We start from the raw sequence: 19,648 nt of genomic DNA, 5'->3' as shown, positions 1-19,648 counted from the left end.
ACAGGAATAACATAACATTATACAGTACACAGTGCTTTTAAATGAATGTGCCTCCATTTGACCAAACATTCTGTCATTTTGAACATCTATCATCATTATATTTAACATATAGTATAAACATTATACTTTTGGATAAAAAGACCAAAAAAAAAAAAAAAAAAAATTAAACAGATTTAATGGTGTGTCTTATCTTTCAGTAAAAGAAACACAGTGTGCTTGCAGAAACATCATAATGAACTAATACTATAACTACTCAGATTTAAGTGCATTATATATGGCCATAACATACAGTAGCTATAGAGCTACATTGCTACGCCTGCCTTTTCCTGCCAGGCAGTTATATTGCATTTTGAATAAAATATTTTTGTATGTGCAAGGATTAATTATTGGTTCTTCATAAGGATTGAAGGCACACAATATACATTTATCAGTGCACAGTTTCTTTTAGAAGAACTCTACAGCCTCCTGCAATTTCAGCTATAATCTTTGCTCCTGAGATTTTTAAAAAAATCAACCTTTAAAGAGTAGAAATCTGAAATGTGAATACACATCATCTTCTCCAATTCAACAGGATTTCAAATCCTTGATTTCAGTCTTTGTCTCCTTCAAATGAGGTATTAAGTCTCTATAGTCTTACACTGACCTGTTATTTAATCACAGAGCTTAAAACTCTTGAAAAAGAGCTTTAAAAAGTGGTTTTTAGTCCCATAGGTTTTGTTCTTCAGAACTATTTGTTCCATAAGGACAGACAGTAGAATGTCAGTGCCTGTTAAAGTCTAAATTATTTCTTTATGGGTTGGGCCAGATGGTCGGCGGAAGAATATATAACCAAGTATGAAAAAGACAAAAATCAGAAGAGAGAGGATGAGCATGAGCATGACATAGCCCCCATAAGGCAGGAGTGGAGTGTCTGGAGCTTCAGCAGGGATCATGTTTGTCAGGTTCAACATGTAACCCAGCGTCCATCCAGCTTCGCTGTCCCCAATCTGCACAGACACAAAACATTATTGTCACACACTGACAGCCAAAATCAGCAATTTTTGTGATATTGAATTTAAACCCAATCTATCATGCTTTCAAACAAATTGGCACATAGGGCTTTTATGATCTTTGCATACCTTCTTGATGAAGTCAATGTTTTCCCAGGTTTCATTAGTGAATCTGTACCCGTCTTCCAGCAAGGTTATGATATAGGTACCTGAGAAGCAATATTCTGCAAGATACTTCTCCTTCACTTTTGGGTGTTTTTGCTTTAACTGTAACAGTGGACCAAGTTCAATATGAGAATCTGTTTAATGGTGAAATAAACAGGCTAATGCTTTTTCACGTTTGAGGAAAAGGGACTTACTGTGTCCCAGGAAGTGGTGCAGTAAGTTTCCAGGTTTTTTTTAGCCTCCTCTAAGTTGAAAGTGGTCAGATTTAAAAAGTTCATCACAAAGAAATAAGCAGAAAATGCCTAAAATGCAAATACATGTCAGTTATGTTTCACAATATTGACAGTATTTCTCAGTGTATTCCTTTCATTTTATGCACAGCAGTAAGTACCCCATGTTTTTCCTGAATGTCCTTACCCCAAATCTTCCTTCTACAGGGGGTTGGAAGATGTCATTAAAGGAACATCTTGAATAACGACAGTAAGTAGTATTAAAGACCTTCTTGATTGCTTCATGGCATTTATTCCAATCCCCAAGACCTTTATGGATGAAACTCTGTTGTCCCAGGAAACTGTTAATCTTTTTGACACAAGGGCTGTCAAAGACACTCTGAAAACTCTTATTGACAATATAGCCTGGATGGAAACAAGGGTCCTCCAGAATTATGTTATCTGTCTTGGGAAAGAACATAAAAAAAGAACGTAAAAATACAGGAATATAAGTTTGGTTTAATATGTGTTGTTCATTTTCTCATTTATCTCAAAGATCTCACCATATCAAGTTTTGGCTCGATCTGCTTTTCCAAAGAAAGCTTGAGCACTTGGTCTTTTCCATAGCAAAGAAAACTGTGGGTGTAAAGATGATAATCGTTTCCATAGAGCCGGAAATCAATAGAGTTGTCTGGAGACTCCAGTTCCTGCCTAGACACGAAGGTGATCTGAGTGGAGGCTCCACCTAGGTCAAGAGCTCCCACAGTCCCAGATGCCTACACACACACACACACACACACACACACACACACACACACACACTTTAATACAAATATAGTAGCATCCTCAGACTAGCATGCAAAGTGTACTCTATTATACAATGTATACATAATAAACAACAACACTTAATTGGTTTACTTATGCTCTGCTAAGTAATACAAATTCTGGAACACTGGAATGTCTGCTCTACCTTTCTGAAGTTATCACTCAGGTAATTGACAGTGATCCAGCCAAAAGCTCCCTCCTCTTGGCCACTGATAATACGAGCTCCCTCATAGGAAAATGGATAACTCTGAAGAGACGTCGCCACAGACTTCAACACCTTTTCGGAGGCAGTGTTATCGTCCATCCTTAACAAGACACACTGTGTTATCTATTGGTGTATCTACAGCACCATTAAGTGATTGCATATAATTATACATTTTGCTGTTTTGCACTGTACTCCAGCACAGTGGATTTAACATGAAGGGTGCTTACATTTATATAAGGATCATAAACATTTAACCTATAGTCCATGGGGACCAAAGGAATTGAATAATAATAATAATAATAATAATAATAATAATAATAATAATAATAAAGACACTGTGAATCTTGCTGGGCAATGCTTTACTAGCCACATTCAGTTCTTTTTATTTTGGAAGCATCAGTAATTTCATGCTTAGGTCAGATAATTTGACCAGTCAATAATATTGTACTTTAATGGCTCTGAATAGTTCCATTCTTGCCTTAACAGCAGTGTTTTGTAACACCATGGTCTACAGCATATGCAAGACTACATAAACATTTATACATTTTAGAATTCATCCTGCTGTTGGCAATGGTAGACACATCATCAAATGTTGAACATGAGCAAATGTTGAAGTGAACTAGTTTCACCAGCATTACACACCCATAGCGTACCTAGAATAAATTTACATTCTTTTCAGTTAAAGTTGACATTCTGTCTTGCAACCTCATGGTCATTTTTAATTTAGAAATCCAGTGTGCTGGTGTACAGAGCAAAAAAAACATGAATTGTGACCTTAGTATATTAATAATAAAGTGAAGAATGGGTTTGGTTGTTACATGGGTTGGTTGTCACAGCACATATATATCCAGTACACTATGGGTTCTGTTTAAAAATATTGATAATAAAATAGTTATTTGGGCAGAAGATATCTTCTCACTGGCCGCAAGAGAGTTGATGTGAGACAAACTTGGACCTGTGAGGAGACAATACTACCCGCTGTGCCGCTGTTCTTAAAAGTGCATGTGCACATGTTCCTTGACAGTATAGGGTAGAGCTGTATTGTGCAAAGTAGATTATATGTGTGCAAAGGACTGATACTTAGCATACTGTTTGTTTTTAATATAACATGTTTAGTAGGATGTAAAATGATCCTGCAACTATAAATGCACAATGCATAGAGTATGTACATGTAGCCTACACATATAAATTGCATGAACATCTTAATATGTACAATAGTATATCGTAATGAATCTTAATTAATTGAAAATCATTTTTTCCAATATCCACATTATTCAAGAATCTGACTTTTGAAAAAACCCCAAAACATCAATTCAATAAATAACTTTGAATTTAGTAAATTACTGTAAATTATTTCTCAATATCAATTGTGACAACCAAGGCCATGATAAGGTTGGTTATCACAAATGTACAACCTTAAATCTCATTATACAAAAATAAACACATTTTATAATGTTCTACTCATTTAGTGCAGGAAACTCTTGGTTTTTATTAGATATAAGGTTAACTATTGTCAGTTATTTGATTCAAGAAATACAGCAGCCAGACTAAGCAGGTGTAACAAATCCTGTTTTACCCTACTATAGTAGATCACTAAAAAGGAATGACTAATCGTTTATCTGCCAAGAATCATAAAACTAAATTATTCATAAACATCCCTTTTTATCTAAAGTATACTAAACTTCATGATTCTATTAAATATTTGGATAACATTAAGAAATATTTACTTGAGTAGTCTCATGCCTGCTGTGGCTCCCAGGTATACAGGGGTTTCTTGGTGTCTGTGTTTAGGTATGGTCTTCTTGGCCTCATCCATACACTCCTTCAGTGACTCACCGGCCTTATGTGGAGTCCCTGAGTAACTGGAGATTCCTTTGCCTTTTTAAAATAGAGTCAGTTACAAAGAAGAGTGATTTACTTATTCAAGGAAACTCTGACACAGAGCATTTTTACTATGGAAGACACAATTGCAACATTGTGGATGCATTATTGCTAGGATATCATTTGTTTATTGGAAAGAATGCAACCTTTTAATTAAGATGGATGACCTTTCCCTTGGACACTGCCAATAAATCTAGTGTTCTCGCTTACCTTTTACATTGCATGAATGTTTCTGCTGAACCATGCCAGTGTTGTTCTCTTTTTCAGCTGGCCACTCATAGATATAAACAGATGTGTGGGAAGACCCTGCATCAAGGACTATCCCATACTGCAAAAGACAGTATGAAAAAGAAAAGGGGGAAAATAAAAATCAGGATAATGCACCAAGACAATGATCTGCCAGATCATGTCACACTCAAACTGTAGCTCCTTATCTGTTGCTCTTGTTGTTTAAAATAAAATCACTCTTGGTAATATTAGCACAGTGACAAATTTAGGAAATTATTATACATATGAATTGTAAATTTGGCCTTGTGCATGTGGTTCAGCAAGTATACATGCAGTAATTCTGCATTAAATATGCTCTGTGAATTTCTGTCTATATTGTTTGAATAATTGACAAAGTACAAATGAATTCTATAAATTAATTCAGCTTTCATACCTTGTATTTCTGATTTAGAGGTTTGTGTTGTACTACTGCTATGGCCACCATTATGATGATTCCCACTGCAATAAGTGCAGTGACAACGATGATCTGCGGCCTGTGCCACGAATTCTTGACTTTCATTTCTAAGGAAGAAAGTGAGACAAGAAGGACTGATGCCAGCTGTTCATAACCAAAACTGTAAACCTGTGATTCAAATGCAAACACGTTATGGTTTACTTAGGATGCCAAATTGAAATAATAAATGTTGAAATAATTCACTGTTTAAACAGAGTAGTGGGGAAAACGCTGAAAAGAGACACCTGTATACATTTATGTGGACTATGACCTTTGTGGAAAATCATACAAGGCATGAGCTATTATTCTGTTTGCAAGTCTCCTCTATATCAGATCCTGCTGCTCTCCACTGTTTAGACAAGTGGTTGAAGTGTCTTGCACTGTTTTGGATTTGGTTTGGCCTTTGATTTTTCACAGCATATCATTAAAAAAAGATCACACTGACTACACTAATAGCTATGTGTGTATGATCAATCAGAAACTGTAGTGTGCATTAGGTTAGAAATATTCTAGAAAAGGTTTTTTGTATCAAGAAGTTTCTAATGTTCTTTCTGCAGCTGTGTAAGCAAAGTGCATCTGATAGTCACATTTCCACAGGTTTGCCATTTAAACATTCCAAAAACTAAAGCAAGCAATATTTTTTTCTCCTGAGGTTTACTCACTTGCTACCATAGCAACACCTAAGAATGATGTCATTCGTGCAGTTCCCATTACAGCAGAATTTGATATCACTGAATATTAAGATCAGCATTATACAATCTGTTTCAAAATGCATTTAAAGATCTTAACAATAAGTCATTCTGCTAGATATAGTTGGGTAAAACAGGGATCCCCATCTGCTCTCATAACCCAGACTTCCTTCATCTGATTATTTAGGTTACTGCGGGTTCAACGTAAGTTCACACAGCATGGCTACTGTGAGTCTACTGCAAAACCCTTCCACACACCAAGGTCACTAGTGCATGGATGGCCTACTTTTGTAAAAGTGTTAGAATAATGTAAGGACATGCAATGTTCTGTGTTCAGTTAGTACAGGAAGCTAGGCACAAAGTTAGAAAGTCCATTAAGAGGATATGGGCTATAGAGGATAAGTGTTAGGTCTTGAGCTAACACTTACATACACTTGCTCTGTGTTAGAGGCTGCTAGCTGGGAAATTAATGTTCTGTTTTTATAAGCTTTGTTCAATATTATCATTTCATGCTTCAGTACAGCCCCAAAGGCTTGGAACTTTGAGATTTCCATTAAGTTGCCAAACAATGTGTGTTTACTTTACAAGACAAACCAAAAAAAACAAAACTTAATTAAAAAAAAATGAGTTAAAGCCTTTAATCTCAGTCTAAACCATGTCAATAGGGCACCTAACTGTAATAAAGACAATGGTCCACCCTTATCACAGCCTGTCTTACTTCCTTTTAATCACTGCCCTATTCATTAATGTACCTCCTCCTCTATTTTTCTTTCCAGACACCATCCTTTATTTATTCTAGAAAATCTCATTCACAGTCTTAACAGATTTTTCACTGCACAGTATTTTTTTTTAGCTATGAATGTAACACATCACAACAAACAACATATGCTGCAACTGTTGCAATGTATGAGAAATGAGAACAATTACTTGATATCAGCATTCTTAACTCAATAAGGGTAAGTCAGTGTTGTAGGACACATACTGTAGTCACCAGTACGCTGGATCAGGTTTGCCCTTTGGAACTGCTGTTTAAAATAGACCTATTTACATCAGGGAGCTTTCAAAGCAATATCTTATATAGTCTTTGCATGTTCTCCCCGTGCTGCGGGGGTTTCCTCCAGGTACTCTGGTTTCCTCCCACAGTCTAAAGACATACATTGTAGGCTGATTGGCATGTCCAAAGTGTCCATAGTGTATGAATGGGTGTGTGAATGTGTATGTGATTGTGCCCTGCGATGGATTGGTACCCCGTCCAGGGTGTACCCTGCCTTCTGCCCAATGCTCCCTGGGATAGGCTCCAGGTTCTTTGTGACCCAGTAGGATAAGCAGTATAGAAAATGGATGGATGGATGTTTGCATCATGGTATAATCACCACACCCACAAGCAAGCTACTTGGAAATCAAGCACATATAAGACAGAACAAGCAGGCTTTATTTGGAAGTATATAAAATATCTGCCAAGCCTAGAGAGTTGCACACATACTTTAGCAGACAGTTATTAAACAACCAGAGTACACTGGGTTTCCTCCTAGAACATTGAGTAGACTGAGCAGAAACCAAGCAGTGACTGACCCATAGATTTCAACACAATTCAGTAATAATGAATTTTTGATTTTTGCTTAGTGGAAAGATTATGAGCATAATAAAGAAAACTCCAAGCCTTCTGTTTTAAATCAAATAAATCGAAATAAATAAATAAATAAATTCTTATGGAATTAAATAATGTTTGCAATATCAGGACTATTACTAAACATATTTAATTAATCTACCCAAGTTGTTAAAGACACAGTCAGAATACCTTATGTCAGCCTAATATTGATCCATAGGAATGGATAACTATAATATAACCTTGGTCCAACTATGTTTCTTCCACAGCAATATGGGTTTAGCCCCACCACAGGAACACCACATGATAAACTAATAAATTGTGTGTTATGACTATGGATGTATCTCTCTAATAATACAACTAGATCTTAGATTTTGGCACTATTGTTATATCAGCAGCAGGGCTGTTCACCATGGTTAATGACACAGTTTGTCCCACCAGACTGCTTTTAATTGTATATCAAGTAAGAACCTAAAAATCAAACTCTGAACAAACTATCAAAACGTCATGTTACAATTTACTGTTGAGCTACCTCAGAATGTTAGGCAACTAACTTCAGTTTGTGAAATGGTTGTTCTATTTCACATTCCTAACTGCCAATGACAGTGAGAACATCATCTATACCAGCTTGGCATGTGTACATTTATTGCAAGACTTCTCAACAAAGTCATATGTTGCAGTATTTCCGGCAGATACTGCCATCATACAGCCATCTCTCAAATGTCTCCTTCTCGCCTCATACATATTGGACCACGTATAACATATAGAGCTAGCCATTTTTTCAGCTTGTGACTACAGTCTGAGCTACAGGCAACCTATCCTCAAGTTCTTCCTCTCCTTTTTTTTTAAATTGTAAAAATTATACTTACCGATAACAGTGTGCCACTGTGTTTTGAATGATCAACACTTACTAAGCATTATTTTTTTAACAGTAAGCAGATAACTGTATCACCATGTTTCTTTAGACAACTATTCAAAATATTTCTAAAGGTCTTGACATGAGAAGTCTATGATATTACATGATGATATTTTTGGAAATACACTGGTTTCAATAATAGCTATAGGCCATTCAAGGACAAGTGTCACAGCTAATGGTGTCCTTGCCTAAAACCCCTTTACCTGTAACACATGTCCTCGAATGACTTATTGCTTTTATAAACCAGTGACAAAACCAATATGATAAAATCCATTGTTCAATGATTTTTTTATTTTAATGATATTCACAATAAACAATTCTTCCACCACACAAGTAGTCTTAACAGTAAGGTTTGGTTGCTAGGCAGCATTACAGGCAACGATGGCTGTAGCGTACCTTTTTGTTGTTGTTGTTGTTGTTGTTTTTAAAACCTGCTGCATGAATACAAAATTCAGTTATTGTTATGTGGTCACAGGTGTAAGGATTTTAACATGATTTTGAACGTGGCTCATCTAATCAGAGTCTAGAACTGAACCAATCTATTATATACATTTGCTTTTTCAACCGGTATTTAAAACAAATAGAAACAAAGCTATTGTATTTAGATATAAACTTGCTTCTCTGAAAATGTGTAGCTACTCAAACTTCATGATATTCGCCTAGATCACTATCATGTATCCCAAAGGCATGCAGTGTGATGCCAGAGGGAGCATTGTTTTATTGAAACTGTAAGTTCCCAGTAAATTCCAGGAAACGTCAGTTCCAGATCAGTAACAACTCTCTACGTTTCCTGCTTTGTAAGTCATCAGCTTGCAGTTTATTCAGGAAATACAAGCCATTACTATAGAGACAGTGAAAACAAATAACCATGTATGAACTTACGTATTAATCTAGTATTCAGTCATAAGAGGAACTTTTTAAAATATTTTTTTTCTGACATACACTTTTAGTACAAACTAATGTTTGATATATCTTGGTAAAAAAAAGAAAGTCTTACAGTTAGATTGTAACAGAAGTGAGGAAACACTCACCCTTTCTGAGGTGATCTTCTGTCCTCAATGAGCTATGTATCCTACGATAGTTTCCTGTAATTTCATTAACAACAATTTGCTTTTGTAGTTCCTATGAATTTTGCTATCCACACCACACTGTGTCTTAGAACGTGCAAAGAGAGTCTGTACTGAAGCTGGGGTGTCTAGGATTGAAGCAGGCATAGCCGGATATTTGCATCATTGGTGAGGCTTGTCTGTACTTATCCTAATTTGGCTGAGGTAGTGCAAGCCATAGATAGTGGTATAACTGTGTCCAAAGTAAATAACAGTAAATCCTGCTTTATACCTTCCATAGGTGTGTAGGATTACAGTTAAGGGGATCTATTAGCAATAAATCTGAGTTCTTTAAAGCACTAATTACTGAAATTGGACAGTTTTATCATTGCACAAACAGTTTGTTTTATATAACAATAACACTCTTACTAAAATGTATTTAGACATTTTTCATGCTCTCTGTTATGACATTTAGAATTAACTCTGGTCATGGCCATGACACTGTTATGATTAATGGTCCTTGACGTATTATATAGAACAAATCTTTATGGAAAGATTTACTTTAGAGCAGCAGTTTGAATTGACATGTAATATCTACAAATGTCTGAGAATATTGTGAAAGAGGAACTGAATTATTGTGCTCTTCTAGAACAAATACATATCTTTATTTGCAATAGATCAAATATGATACTTTATGGTTAAATAAAGAAACATTCACATTATTTATTGCACCACAGCATCTGTTGAATTCTGATTGGCCAGAAGCATTGATTCATTATAAAATGAACTCTCAGCTACTCTGAGAGTAGTACTGACTGCATAGTCTTATTTCAACATGCTCATTCTAATATGTTATTATTTCTATAGTAACAGTTTACACAGGGACCTGTGTTGCAGATGCTCCACAAAAACAATTTTAAAAATGTGAATAATTGATACGGTATAGTTTGTGAAAAGATAGTTATTTTGTTGAAACAGTCAGAGGTACTTTGTGTAATACTTCAAGGATTTCTCTGTGTCATGACAAGATGCCTTTTGTCTTATTAACCTCAAGGAAGAGAAAAAAGAGAAGCTGGTGAGGGAACAACAAGCATAGCTGTTACAAAATAAGCTATAAGAGGAACTACCTTCTTTCAACATTAACACTAGCTATGCAGAGAAAACATATAACATGCCATTCTTTAATATATAAATTGTTAGCATTGTTGACTGTGGTAAAAGAAATAATTGCAATTTTTATATTAGTGAAAATAATAGGAACTTACAAATGCATTTGTTCAGAAGATTGTTTAGAAGATTGTTTGTTTGTCTCTAGGTCATTAGTGGTCATTTATTTTTTCCACCCATTGGTTGAGAGCTGGATTTGCAAACTGCGGACAATGAGGATGGATTTCATAGAGTGGACGTTTTAGGAGAATATGATTGGTTTAATGAGGATTGGTACATTGAGATAAATATATTTGAGCTCTGTAATTCAGTTTCTACATAATCACAGTATCTGTAATGAGCTGGAGAGAGGAGGAGGAGGAGGAGGAGGAGGAGAGGAAGGAGGTACACAGCATCTGGATAGTTGATTACATTGCAATGAATGGAGGTTAAACCATTTTTAATAACATGAATATAGGGATTATTTAGATGACAGTGTATGTTTGTAAGGTACCTTTAGCCAAACTTGAGGTCTTGAGCCAACACATTACAGTAATCTGCTTGTCAGCCTGACAGAACCATGCATTATCTGCTTTTGTCTGCAGTTTGTGTCAAGTGTTTTAGCCACAAACATCGTCACTGAACTTAGCTTTGCAATTACCCTGAGTCAAGCAGTTTGACTATAAGAAAAGGCTACAATCTCATCATTCTGCTTTATTACTGGGTCATCATGTGAGTTTAAAAGAATCCTGGACATTTAGAAAGAAATGTTATGGACCTGTGATGGAGCTAAATACCCCATTTAATGTAAAATGTTATAAAAAAAAAAAAAAAAAAAAAGGTTATAATTCACCACATTGTCTGTTTCAAGATGCAATAAAGACTGAATAGCAAAGGTTTGTGCATGAATGATGTCACCAGTGATGAAGATGTGTGTCAATTATATCAGGTATGTCAAGCTCTTATTGTCATATCTAATCAGTGACTAATTCACTGTTGTTTTTTAAAAAACAAAAACAAATCACATTTCAGATAAAGCCAGGCTGAAAAGGAACCTTGCAAGATTCTACTTTTGAACCTGGCTATTATTCTTTCATTTACTAAGAGACACAAGCAATAGTTGTGCTGACAGTTAAAAAAAATAATGTCTAGAAAAAAGTCTGTCATGTGAGGTTTGAGGTGCATGTTGCGTGGCCATGTGTGACTACATATGGTCACACTTAAGAGTATGACGTTAGCATTTGTGTTCTATTTAGATTTGCTTTCAAACAAGTGGTTAAATGCTGTAGATGGACAAAATTAAATTGAGAAATACAATCCTCTCTAATTACAGGAAATTGTTTCTGGTGGCTTATGTTGATTTTAAAACAAATAATAATTTATTAAGGCAGCTGTATTTAGACATCTTTTTCTAGCTCTTAATTCACCTTACATATCCCCTAACCATTTAATGGCAAGAACACTTGCAAATCTTTGCTTTAGGCTAATTTTATTTAAGGTAGGACAAGGTATATTTATTTGAAACATGACAAATGCCTGCTCTGATAGAGAATGTCAGATGAGTAACTGTTGTGTGGTTAGAGGAAATCAGCACGTCTGTGCTGTGTGGTCTGACTTTGAAATGACTAATGACTGCAAGACCAGGCTACACATGGAACATAACCCCCCTTCCAATTTTCCATGATGTCATCAAAACACAATAGCTTTGTCTCAACAACAAAATAAGATAACTTTGTGTTACAACCCCAATTCTAAAAAAGTTGGGACAGTATGGAAAATGCTAACAAAAAGAAAGAGGAGTGATTTGTAAATGTACTTTGACTTGAATTTAAACAAAAAATGTATAAAGACAAGATATTTGATGTTGTACCTAATTAACTGCATAGTTTTTTTTTTCAAGGTAAATGTGTATTTTGAAATGGATGCATGCAATACATTCCAAAAAAAGTTGGGACAGGGGCAATTTAGGAGTAATAGCAATGTGAGAAGTTGAAATAAGAAGGTGATGTGAAAGGTGATGTGATGAGGCAATCGTCTAATCATAGTATATAAAGAGCCTCCAAAAAAGGCCTTGTTCTTCAAGAGCAAGGATGGGTCGAGACTCGCCAATCTGCCAGATGTGTCAGAAAATAATCCAACACTATGAGAACAACATTCCCCAAAGACAAATCAGTAGGATTTTGGGCATTTCAACTTATATAATTTAAATATTAATTATATAACTAAAGATTCAAGAAATCCGGTCAAATCTCTGTGCGTAAAGGGCAAGGCTGGGCCAAAGAGGAAAAGGATAATCCAAGCTGTTATTAGCATCAGGTCCAAAAGCCAGCATCTGTCATGGTATGGGAATGTGTCAGTGCCCGTGGCATGGGTAACTTGCTCATCTGTGAGGGCACCATTAATGCAGAAAGATATGTACACATTTTGGAGCAACATATGCTGCCATCCAGAGCAGGACAACGCCAAAACACATTCTGCCCGGATTACAAGCGCATGGCTGCATAAGCAGAGAGTGCGGGTGCTAGCATGGCCTGCCTGCAGTCCTGACCTGTCTCTGATTGAGAATGTGTAGCGCATTATGAAGTGCAAAATAAGGCAACGAAGGCCCCATACAGTTGTGCAGCTGAAGAAATGCTTCATGGATGAATGATTCCGCTTGCTAAACTTAACCAACTGGTGTCTTCAGCACCCAAACACTTAATAAGTGTTATTAAAAGTAAAGGTGATGTTACACAGTGTTGAACAGTCGACTGTCCCAACTTTTTTGGAGTGTGTTGCAGTCATCAGATTTGTAATGAGTGTATATTTTCAAAAATAAATTAAATTTACAAACTAAAACATCAAACAATGTGTTAATAATATGTTTTCAATATAGTGCAGGGTGAACTGAATTTTCAAAAGACTCTTTATTTATCTATCTATCTATCTATTTATTTTTGCAATTTTCATACTGTTCCAACTTTTTGGAATTGTGGTTGTACGTTTAATTTAAAACCTTTTCTTGTCATCAGATACCTAAAATGAACACATTTCAAATTTACTTTGGCTAAAAAGGGCATGCCACCAAGTCATTAAAAAAAATAAGTCCCTCTGTTTATGATATTCTGAGCTCTCAGGATTTGAAATAGCTCACTGGGTGATGAAGCCATCAGTGATAAAGTCATTCATTCAACAATACTACAGTGCTCAAAACCAACAGGATGTTTAACTCAATCATGTTTGACTCAAAATACAACTCACAGTGCCTCACTTTCCTGTAGGGACACTCCATTTGTCTTATCACTCAATGCCAGGATAAGGATTCCTAGACACTCTTGTACAATAAAACATCCTCTATAGGAAACTCTGGGTGGAGAGTTACTGTATACACTGAATCACATCATCTCACTGAATCACATCACCACGGTCACCACATTTATATGGTATGGCTTTCATTTTTCTGAGGAATCACTTACATTTCTGGAAATGGAAGGCCTGTGATATGAATTCTTCCTTTGTAAGTGTTTGTAATTTCAGTCTCAACCTTAACAAAGGTATAGTTACCAAAGGATAAAGTCTCCTTTGCTTAGCTTTTGGTCCCTCCACATACTGTTTTTCTGAGCAGGTTGGTTAGTACCAGAATGTAGCTCATAAGAGTGTCACAGTAAATATGAATGAGTTGTACTTGAAACAATACTTTCATGAGTTGCCATTGCTAGAGGTTTTTTTCCCCTCATATTTGAGCTTATGTTGTATAGCTGCATGTAATTATGGGTTATGATGGAGCTTATGAATAACTGCTGTTAAGCTTTCATGTACATAGACATTATAATGTACAATGTCAATTATTATCTGCATTGAAGCTTTTAGTGTTTTAACAACCATTTTCAGTAGTCTAATAGCACATTGTCAGCTTTCACAGGAAATGATTACATTATTTTATCATAACAGTCAGGTCAAATCTTGTTATATTATAAAACTTCATTTCTGCTCTTGAGAGCAACAGCCTTAACCAACCTGATGACTATCGCCTAAAATGTCAAACTAAATGTCAAAGATGTGACTTTACATATCACGCAGCTCTAGAACACTAAAACCACCAGAGCTACGCGTTATTTGTGCTAAGCACGCTACACATTACGAGCCACTGTTGCACATACTTCTCATTGTCATGTTCATGAAACCAGTTAGAGATGACTTTTGCTTTGTGACATGGTGCATTTTCATGTGGAAGTAGCCATTAGAAGACGGGAAAACTGTGACCATGAAGGGATGCACATGGTTGGCGACAACTTTCAAACAGGATGTGGCATTCAACAATGATTGATTGGTGTAAGCAGGCCCAAAGTGTGCCATGAAACCATTCCCCACACTATTACACAACCTCCACCAGGGCTGGACTGCTGACATAAGGCAGTTTGAGTCCATGGAATCATGCTGTTGGTGTCAAATTCTGACCCTACCATCTGTGTTCCTCAGCAGGCTGTTTTTCCAGTCTTCAACTGTCCTTTTCTGATGAGCCTGTGTCCACTGCAGCCTCAGCTTTCTGTTGTTGGCTGACAGAAGTAGAACCCCATGTGGTTTCCACTTTTGTAGCCCATCTGCCTCAAGGTTTAACATGTTGTGCATTCTGAGATGCTTTTCGGCTCACCACAATTGCACAGAGAGGTTATCTGAGTTACTGTAGCCTTTCTGTCAACACGAACCAGTCTGGCCATTCTCAGTCGACTTCTCACATCATGTATCATATATTTGCATGATTTTATGCATTGCACTGCTGCCACATTGATTATATAATTAATTGGATGATTAGATAATTGCATGAATGAGTAGGTGCACAGGTTCATAACAAAGTTCCCAGTGAGTGTGTATATAATAATAATAATAATAATAATAATAATAATAATAATAATAACAGTGATTATTATTATTATCGTTATTAATTATTGTAATAATTGTTAGTATTATTATATTTGACAAACCCAGCCATCCATTCTTTTTTAAAAAAATGTAATCCATAAGCTTATAATTGGCAGTATTCATTCATTTTGATCATTAATCATGTTGTTCTTAATGGACTTTGCTTGTCTGTAGGCACTTCCTCTCTTGCAGGGAAGCCTTGCTTGTCATAAATAACGACGATGGCTGTTAGGGAATCACTCAGGCCTCTCTTGGGGGACTTCCTCAATTGACACATGACTGGAATAATAAGGGAAGCCCACGGATCAGAGCCCGGATGTGTGGTTTCCCCAGAACAGTAAAACAAGGGGCTTACTGATGGGTATTGGGTGGTGACTAGATCTATTCTGTAACATAATGGTAAATGTACTCCCAATACGTCATTCAATACGTCCCATTTTAGGTTAATGCCATTTTAATATCCTTTTTTTTTTTTTTTAACTGTCTGCACTTTACTATGTACATTAGTTGGAAACATTGCCAGCAATCTGTCTTGGCAACATGGGCTTGCTTGGTTTCCAGATGGTCTGCACTAGCAAAGTGAACCTCTGAGTTACATAATGGTCTTTTCTGTCATTCTCCCCCAGACCCTTACAGTTACTATCTCAGACTTCATTTCAGGCAATAAAGCAACCTCCCCACCCCCTCCCAGACTCCTTGTCAGCCACAATTGTTTGTACAGAACAAAGCAGCCAAGTATGGACACTTTAGAGGCCCATTCAGTGTTTTAAGCATTCCTTTACAGGAGATCCATAACCTCCATTAGCGGCTCATCTGACCCTAATGGAAAGACAATATTAAATCAAGCACCAAGTGATGCACCTCAATGTCTTTGAGACTTCCTAATGCTAATGCTTGGGTGCAAAGCATTCCAGTAGCTTCCATTGCATATACTAGTTTCTCACAGACATGCAGGTTCACTGATACAGCCTGAGAACTATGTGCTGAAGTATTCTTTGGCAGATGCAAACTTTCTATGTCCTTTGAATATTTTTCCACTGATCTTGTGTTAATTTTTTTGCTTTTATGTGTGCTTTTGTGTGTGAAAAACACTGGTCCAATTCCTATGTTTAGTGAATTCTCAGATAGTGGTTTATACTGAATGAGGCACATCCTGTCCGAAATACTTGCCTTAGCCATTATAGCATCTAAATAAGATATACATCCTGTGTTCTGATATGACCATTACCAAGTCTTTTTCCAACCAGGCGAAAGCATCTGTAAACCATCTGGATCAAAGCAAAACCTGAAAACCTCAACTTAACCTCCAGCTTTTTGTGGTTTTTCCCCAACCAATCATGATTACATTTGATCAGCCAGATATGCAGGAAAGTATGCATGGAAAAGGCTGTGAATACCCTACCTTGTTGCTGTTGTTGTTGTTCATCCATTTGTACAGCCTTTTTTAAAAAGTCCTTTCTCACTTCCTCTCTTCGTTCTCCCTCTCTCACTCCAGTTCTGGCTCTCCCTCTGTTTCCTAAGTTGTTGGCTCGTACTCCTCAGCAGGTCTTTTTCATTCTTGAGGTCCTTTATAAGTTCTAGGGCAAGAGTGGGCGGGATTGCCTCGATCTTCCTCCCTCCCTTCTCTCTCTCTCTCTCTCTCTCTCTCAAGCCCCTACTCACTATCTCACTGTCTACTGGCTAATGTCTAGCTTAGAATGGAGTATTTGTTTGTGTGTCTAAATAATCTCTGTGTGTGTGTGTGTATGTGTGTGTGCATTGTAAAAGAGAAGGAAAGAGAAGTTGAAAAGGAAAGTAGGACAGACTATCAGAATTATGGATGAAAGACAACTTGGTTCCCTGTCACAACTCATAATACACACTCTCTCTCACACTAGCTGGTATTGTCTCACCACCATTCCCTTTGTACCAGGGCTGACTTCCGAGCCAAGCTTTCATCAATCACAAAAGCATGTTTGTTTGTTTGTTTGTTTGTTTTCAAACTGTTTTTACATAGGAAATATATTAAACGCTATGCTAAAAATATTTATTGTAAAAATCTGTCTTCAAGATTACATTACAGCCATTGTCCATGTATGTTGGTTCTCTGCTTTCATTGTGGGTAATGTCCTGAGGGAAGAGAGAGGACATAAAGAGTGTTGATACTAGATAGTGTTGGGAGCACACAGGAAAGGCAGGTTTAGCGTGGAGTTTCATATAATGAAAGAAAATTTTGTTTACCTCATCTTTCTACTCCTATGTATTGTAGCGACTGTTACTTACTCTCTTGTTTATATTAACGGGTCATAAACAGCAACTTGCAAACAGAGAAACATTGAACAAACTATACAGATAAAAGGCGCATTTTCTTGCATCAGCATTTTCAGTTCCCAAGTAAAATAGAAGGCCACATGCAGCGTCTAAGACGGAAACATGAAAAGGGAAACATTAGTTTCACTCTTTGTAATAAGCATTTTCTCATTTGTAAGTCGCTTTGGATAAAAGTGTCTGTTTAATGAATAAATGTAATGTAAATGTACACATCGTCTAAGTTTAAGCCTTACAATGAAGAGTACTTACACCAGAGTGCTAAAAGTATGTATACCCTTTGAAAAAAAGAAAGTAGACAAAGAACTGTAATTTTTTCCCTTCATTATTACAAGTAATATTATTTATTATACCACAAAATGGTTGAATTCTAGGATCAGAACGTGTGCATTCATTTTCTATAACAGCATGGTTCTGACAGTCCTTCCATCTGTGACAGTTTCTTTGTAACATGAGGTTTTTTTTGTCTTATTCACTTCAAGAGAGAGTTGAAGAGAGGCTGGTGAGGGGAAAAGCTCTTGATACCTGCTATAACGTAAGTAATGGTTAAAAATGGTGACATTACTTTCATAATCAAATAAAATATTTTAATTGTTGGTGAAATGACTGTGAGGAATAACACACTTAAAATGATTTTCTCCTAGCAGCATGTTCCCTCATGTGTTATTCCTTAAATATTTTTTCTTTTTAGATATTTGACAATATTCATTTTTAAAAAAGGAACCCATAATCCAACACATCATCCTGAATGGATCTTTTAACGTTTTAGTCAGGTCTTTAAACCAAGAGGTCCGTGGCAAAGCAACTGCTGATTTTGAAATATGTTAATTTATTTTCTTTATCTTAAAAAAAAAATGTTACTGTACAAGTAAATTTGGTGATATTGCAGTAAGTAGCATTTCCGCCTCATAGATTTAGTGTCCCCAGTTTTATCCTGAGCTTTAGTTGCTGTCTGTATGGAGTTTCTGTGCAAGTTCTCCCCGTTTCTGTGTGGGATTCCTCTGGGATATCCAGTTTTCTTCCCACTTCCCATAAAACATGCTAATAGGTGTGAATGTGTGTGTGCATGCCACCCTGAAATGGTCTGGCTTTCCATCCCTGGTGTATTCCCACCTGATTCCACTGTGACCCTGATAAGGATTGAATGTGAGAGAGCAAGTGAGTGAGTGAGAGCGAGAGAGTTAATGAGTGAGAGAGTGAGTGAGTGAGAGAGAGAGAGTGAGTGAGAGAGTGAGAGTGTGTGAATAAGAGAGAGCGTGAGTGAGTGAGAGAGAGGGTGAGAGAGAGTGAGTGAGTGAGAGAGAGTGAGAGTGAGTGAGTGAGTGAGTGAGTGTGAGAGTGAGTGAGAGAGAGTTAGTGAGTGAGAGAGTGAGTGAGAGAGTGAGTGAATGAGAGAAAGTGTGCGTTAGAGAGAGAGAGAATGTGAGTGAGTGAGTGAGTGAGTGAGAGGCTGATTGAGTGCAAGAGAGAGAGTGAGAGAGAGAAAGAGGGGGCGAGTGAGTGAGTGAGTGCGAGAGTGAGTGCAAGAGAGAGTGAGAGAGCATGTGAGAGAGTGAAAGACTGAGTGAGAGAGCGAGTGAGTTGCAAGAGAGAGTGAGAGAGCATGTGAGAGAGTGAGAGACTGAGTGAGAGAGAGAGTGAGTGCAAGAGAGAGAGAGAGTGAGCACAAGAGAGAGAGAGTGAGAGTGAGTGAGAGTGAGTGAGTGAGAGAGTCAGAGAGAGAGAGTGAGAGTGAGTGTGAGAGAGAGAGAGAGAGAGTGGGAGAGTGAGTTCATTTTGATTCAAAAACAATAGGGAATGTAAAATTTTGCACTCAACTGTAATAGACGTGAACTTAGAGCTGGAATATATAGTTATCATTATCAGTATCAAATTATCATATAGTTTTCATTTTCATTAGTCAATAATAATCAATAATAATTATTGGAAACAAGTATAGTCTTAGACTTAAAAATGGTTCTATTTCTATAACGTGAATAAGAGACAGTCTAATATCTGTGTTCATTTGAGAACTGTGGAACAGAGGCCTGCATAGATCTGTCAT

At 36.7% G+C, this 19,648-nt stretch overlaps 1 protein-coding gene across 3 annotated transcripts; it reads right to left on the bottom strand.

Annotated features, from left to right (window-relative positions):
• Positions 1-508: 508 nt before the first annotated feature.
• entpd1 (ectonucleoside triphosphate diphosphohydrolase 1) lies at positions 509-16,871 on the bottom strand. 3 transcript variants are annotated; one of them, XM_017484303.3, is made up of 10 exons: positions 16,700-16,871; positions 4,936-5,063; positions 4,485-4,602; positions 4,121-4,271; positions 2,334-2,493; positions 1,927-2,139; positions 1,572-1,829; positions 1,349-1,456; positions 1,119-1,256; positions 509-986 (listed from the first exon to the last, which is right to left on the bottom strand). In XM_017484303.3, the coding sequence occupies exons 1-10, from the start codon at positions 16,725-16,727 to the stop codon at positions 777-779; spliced, it is 1,512 nt and encodes a 503-aa protein (XP_017339792.1). In that variant the 5' UTR covers positions 16,728-16,871; the 3' UTR covers positions 509-776. The 3 variants fall into 3 exon arrangements, with proteins under 3 accessions (XP_017339792.1, XP_017339793.1, XP_053541306.1); XM_017484304.3 differs by lacking the exon at positions 16,700-16,871 and adding an exon at positions 9,238-9,420; XM_053685331.1 differs by lacking the exon at positions 4,936-5,063.
• Between the last annotated feature and the right edge of the window lie 2,777 nt (positions 16,872-19,648).

The sequence above is a fragment of the Ictalurus punctatus genome, chromosome 13 (genome assembly GCF_001660625.3).
Source record: "Ictalurus punctatus breed USDA103 chromosome 13, Coco_2.0, whole genome shotgun sequence".
Taxonomy (NCBI): domain Eukaryota; kingdom Metazoa; phylum Chordata; class Actinopteri; order Siluriformes; family Ictaluridae; genus Ictalurus; species Ictalurus punctatus.
Note: the sequence above shows the minus strand (reverse complement) of the source record. Positions and strands in the feature narration are given on the sequence as shown.

Coding starts and splice junctions, on each gene's coding strand:
- entpd1 (XM_017484303.3), bottom strand. CDS start 16,727: ATGGATGAACAACAACAACAGCAACAAG. Junction 2,140..2,333: donor TGAGTGATAACTTCAGAAAG/GTAGAGCAGACA, acceptor GTGTGTGTGTAG/GCATCTGGGACTGTGGGAGC. Junction 1,257..1,348: donor GCACCACTTCCTGGGACACA/GTAAGTCCCTTT, acceptor CCACTGTTACAG/TTAAAGCAAAAACACCCAAA.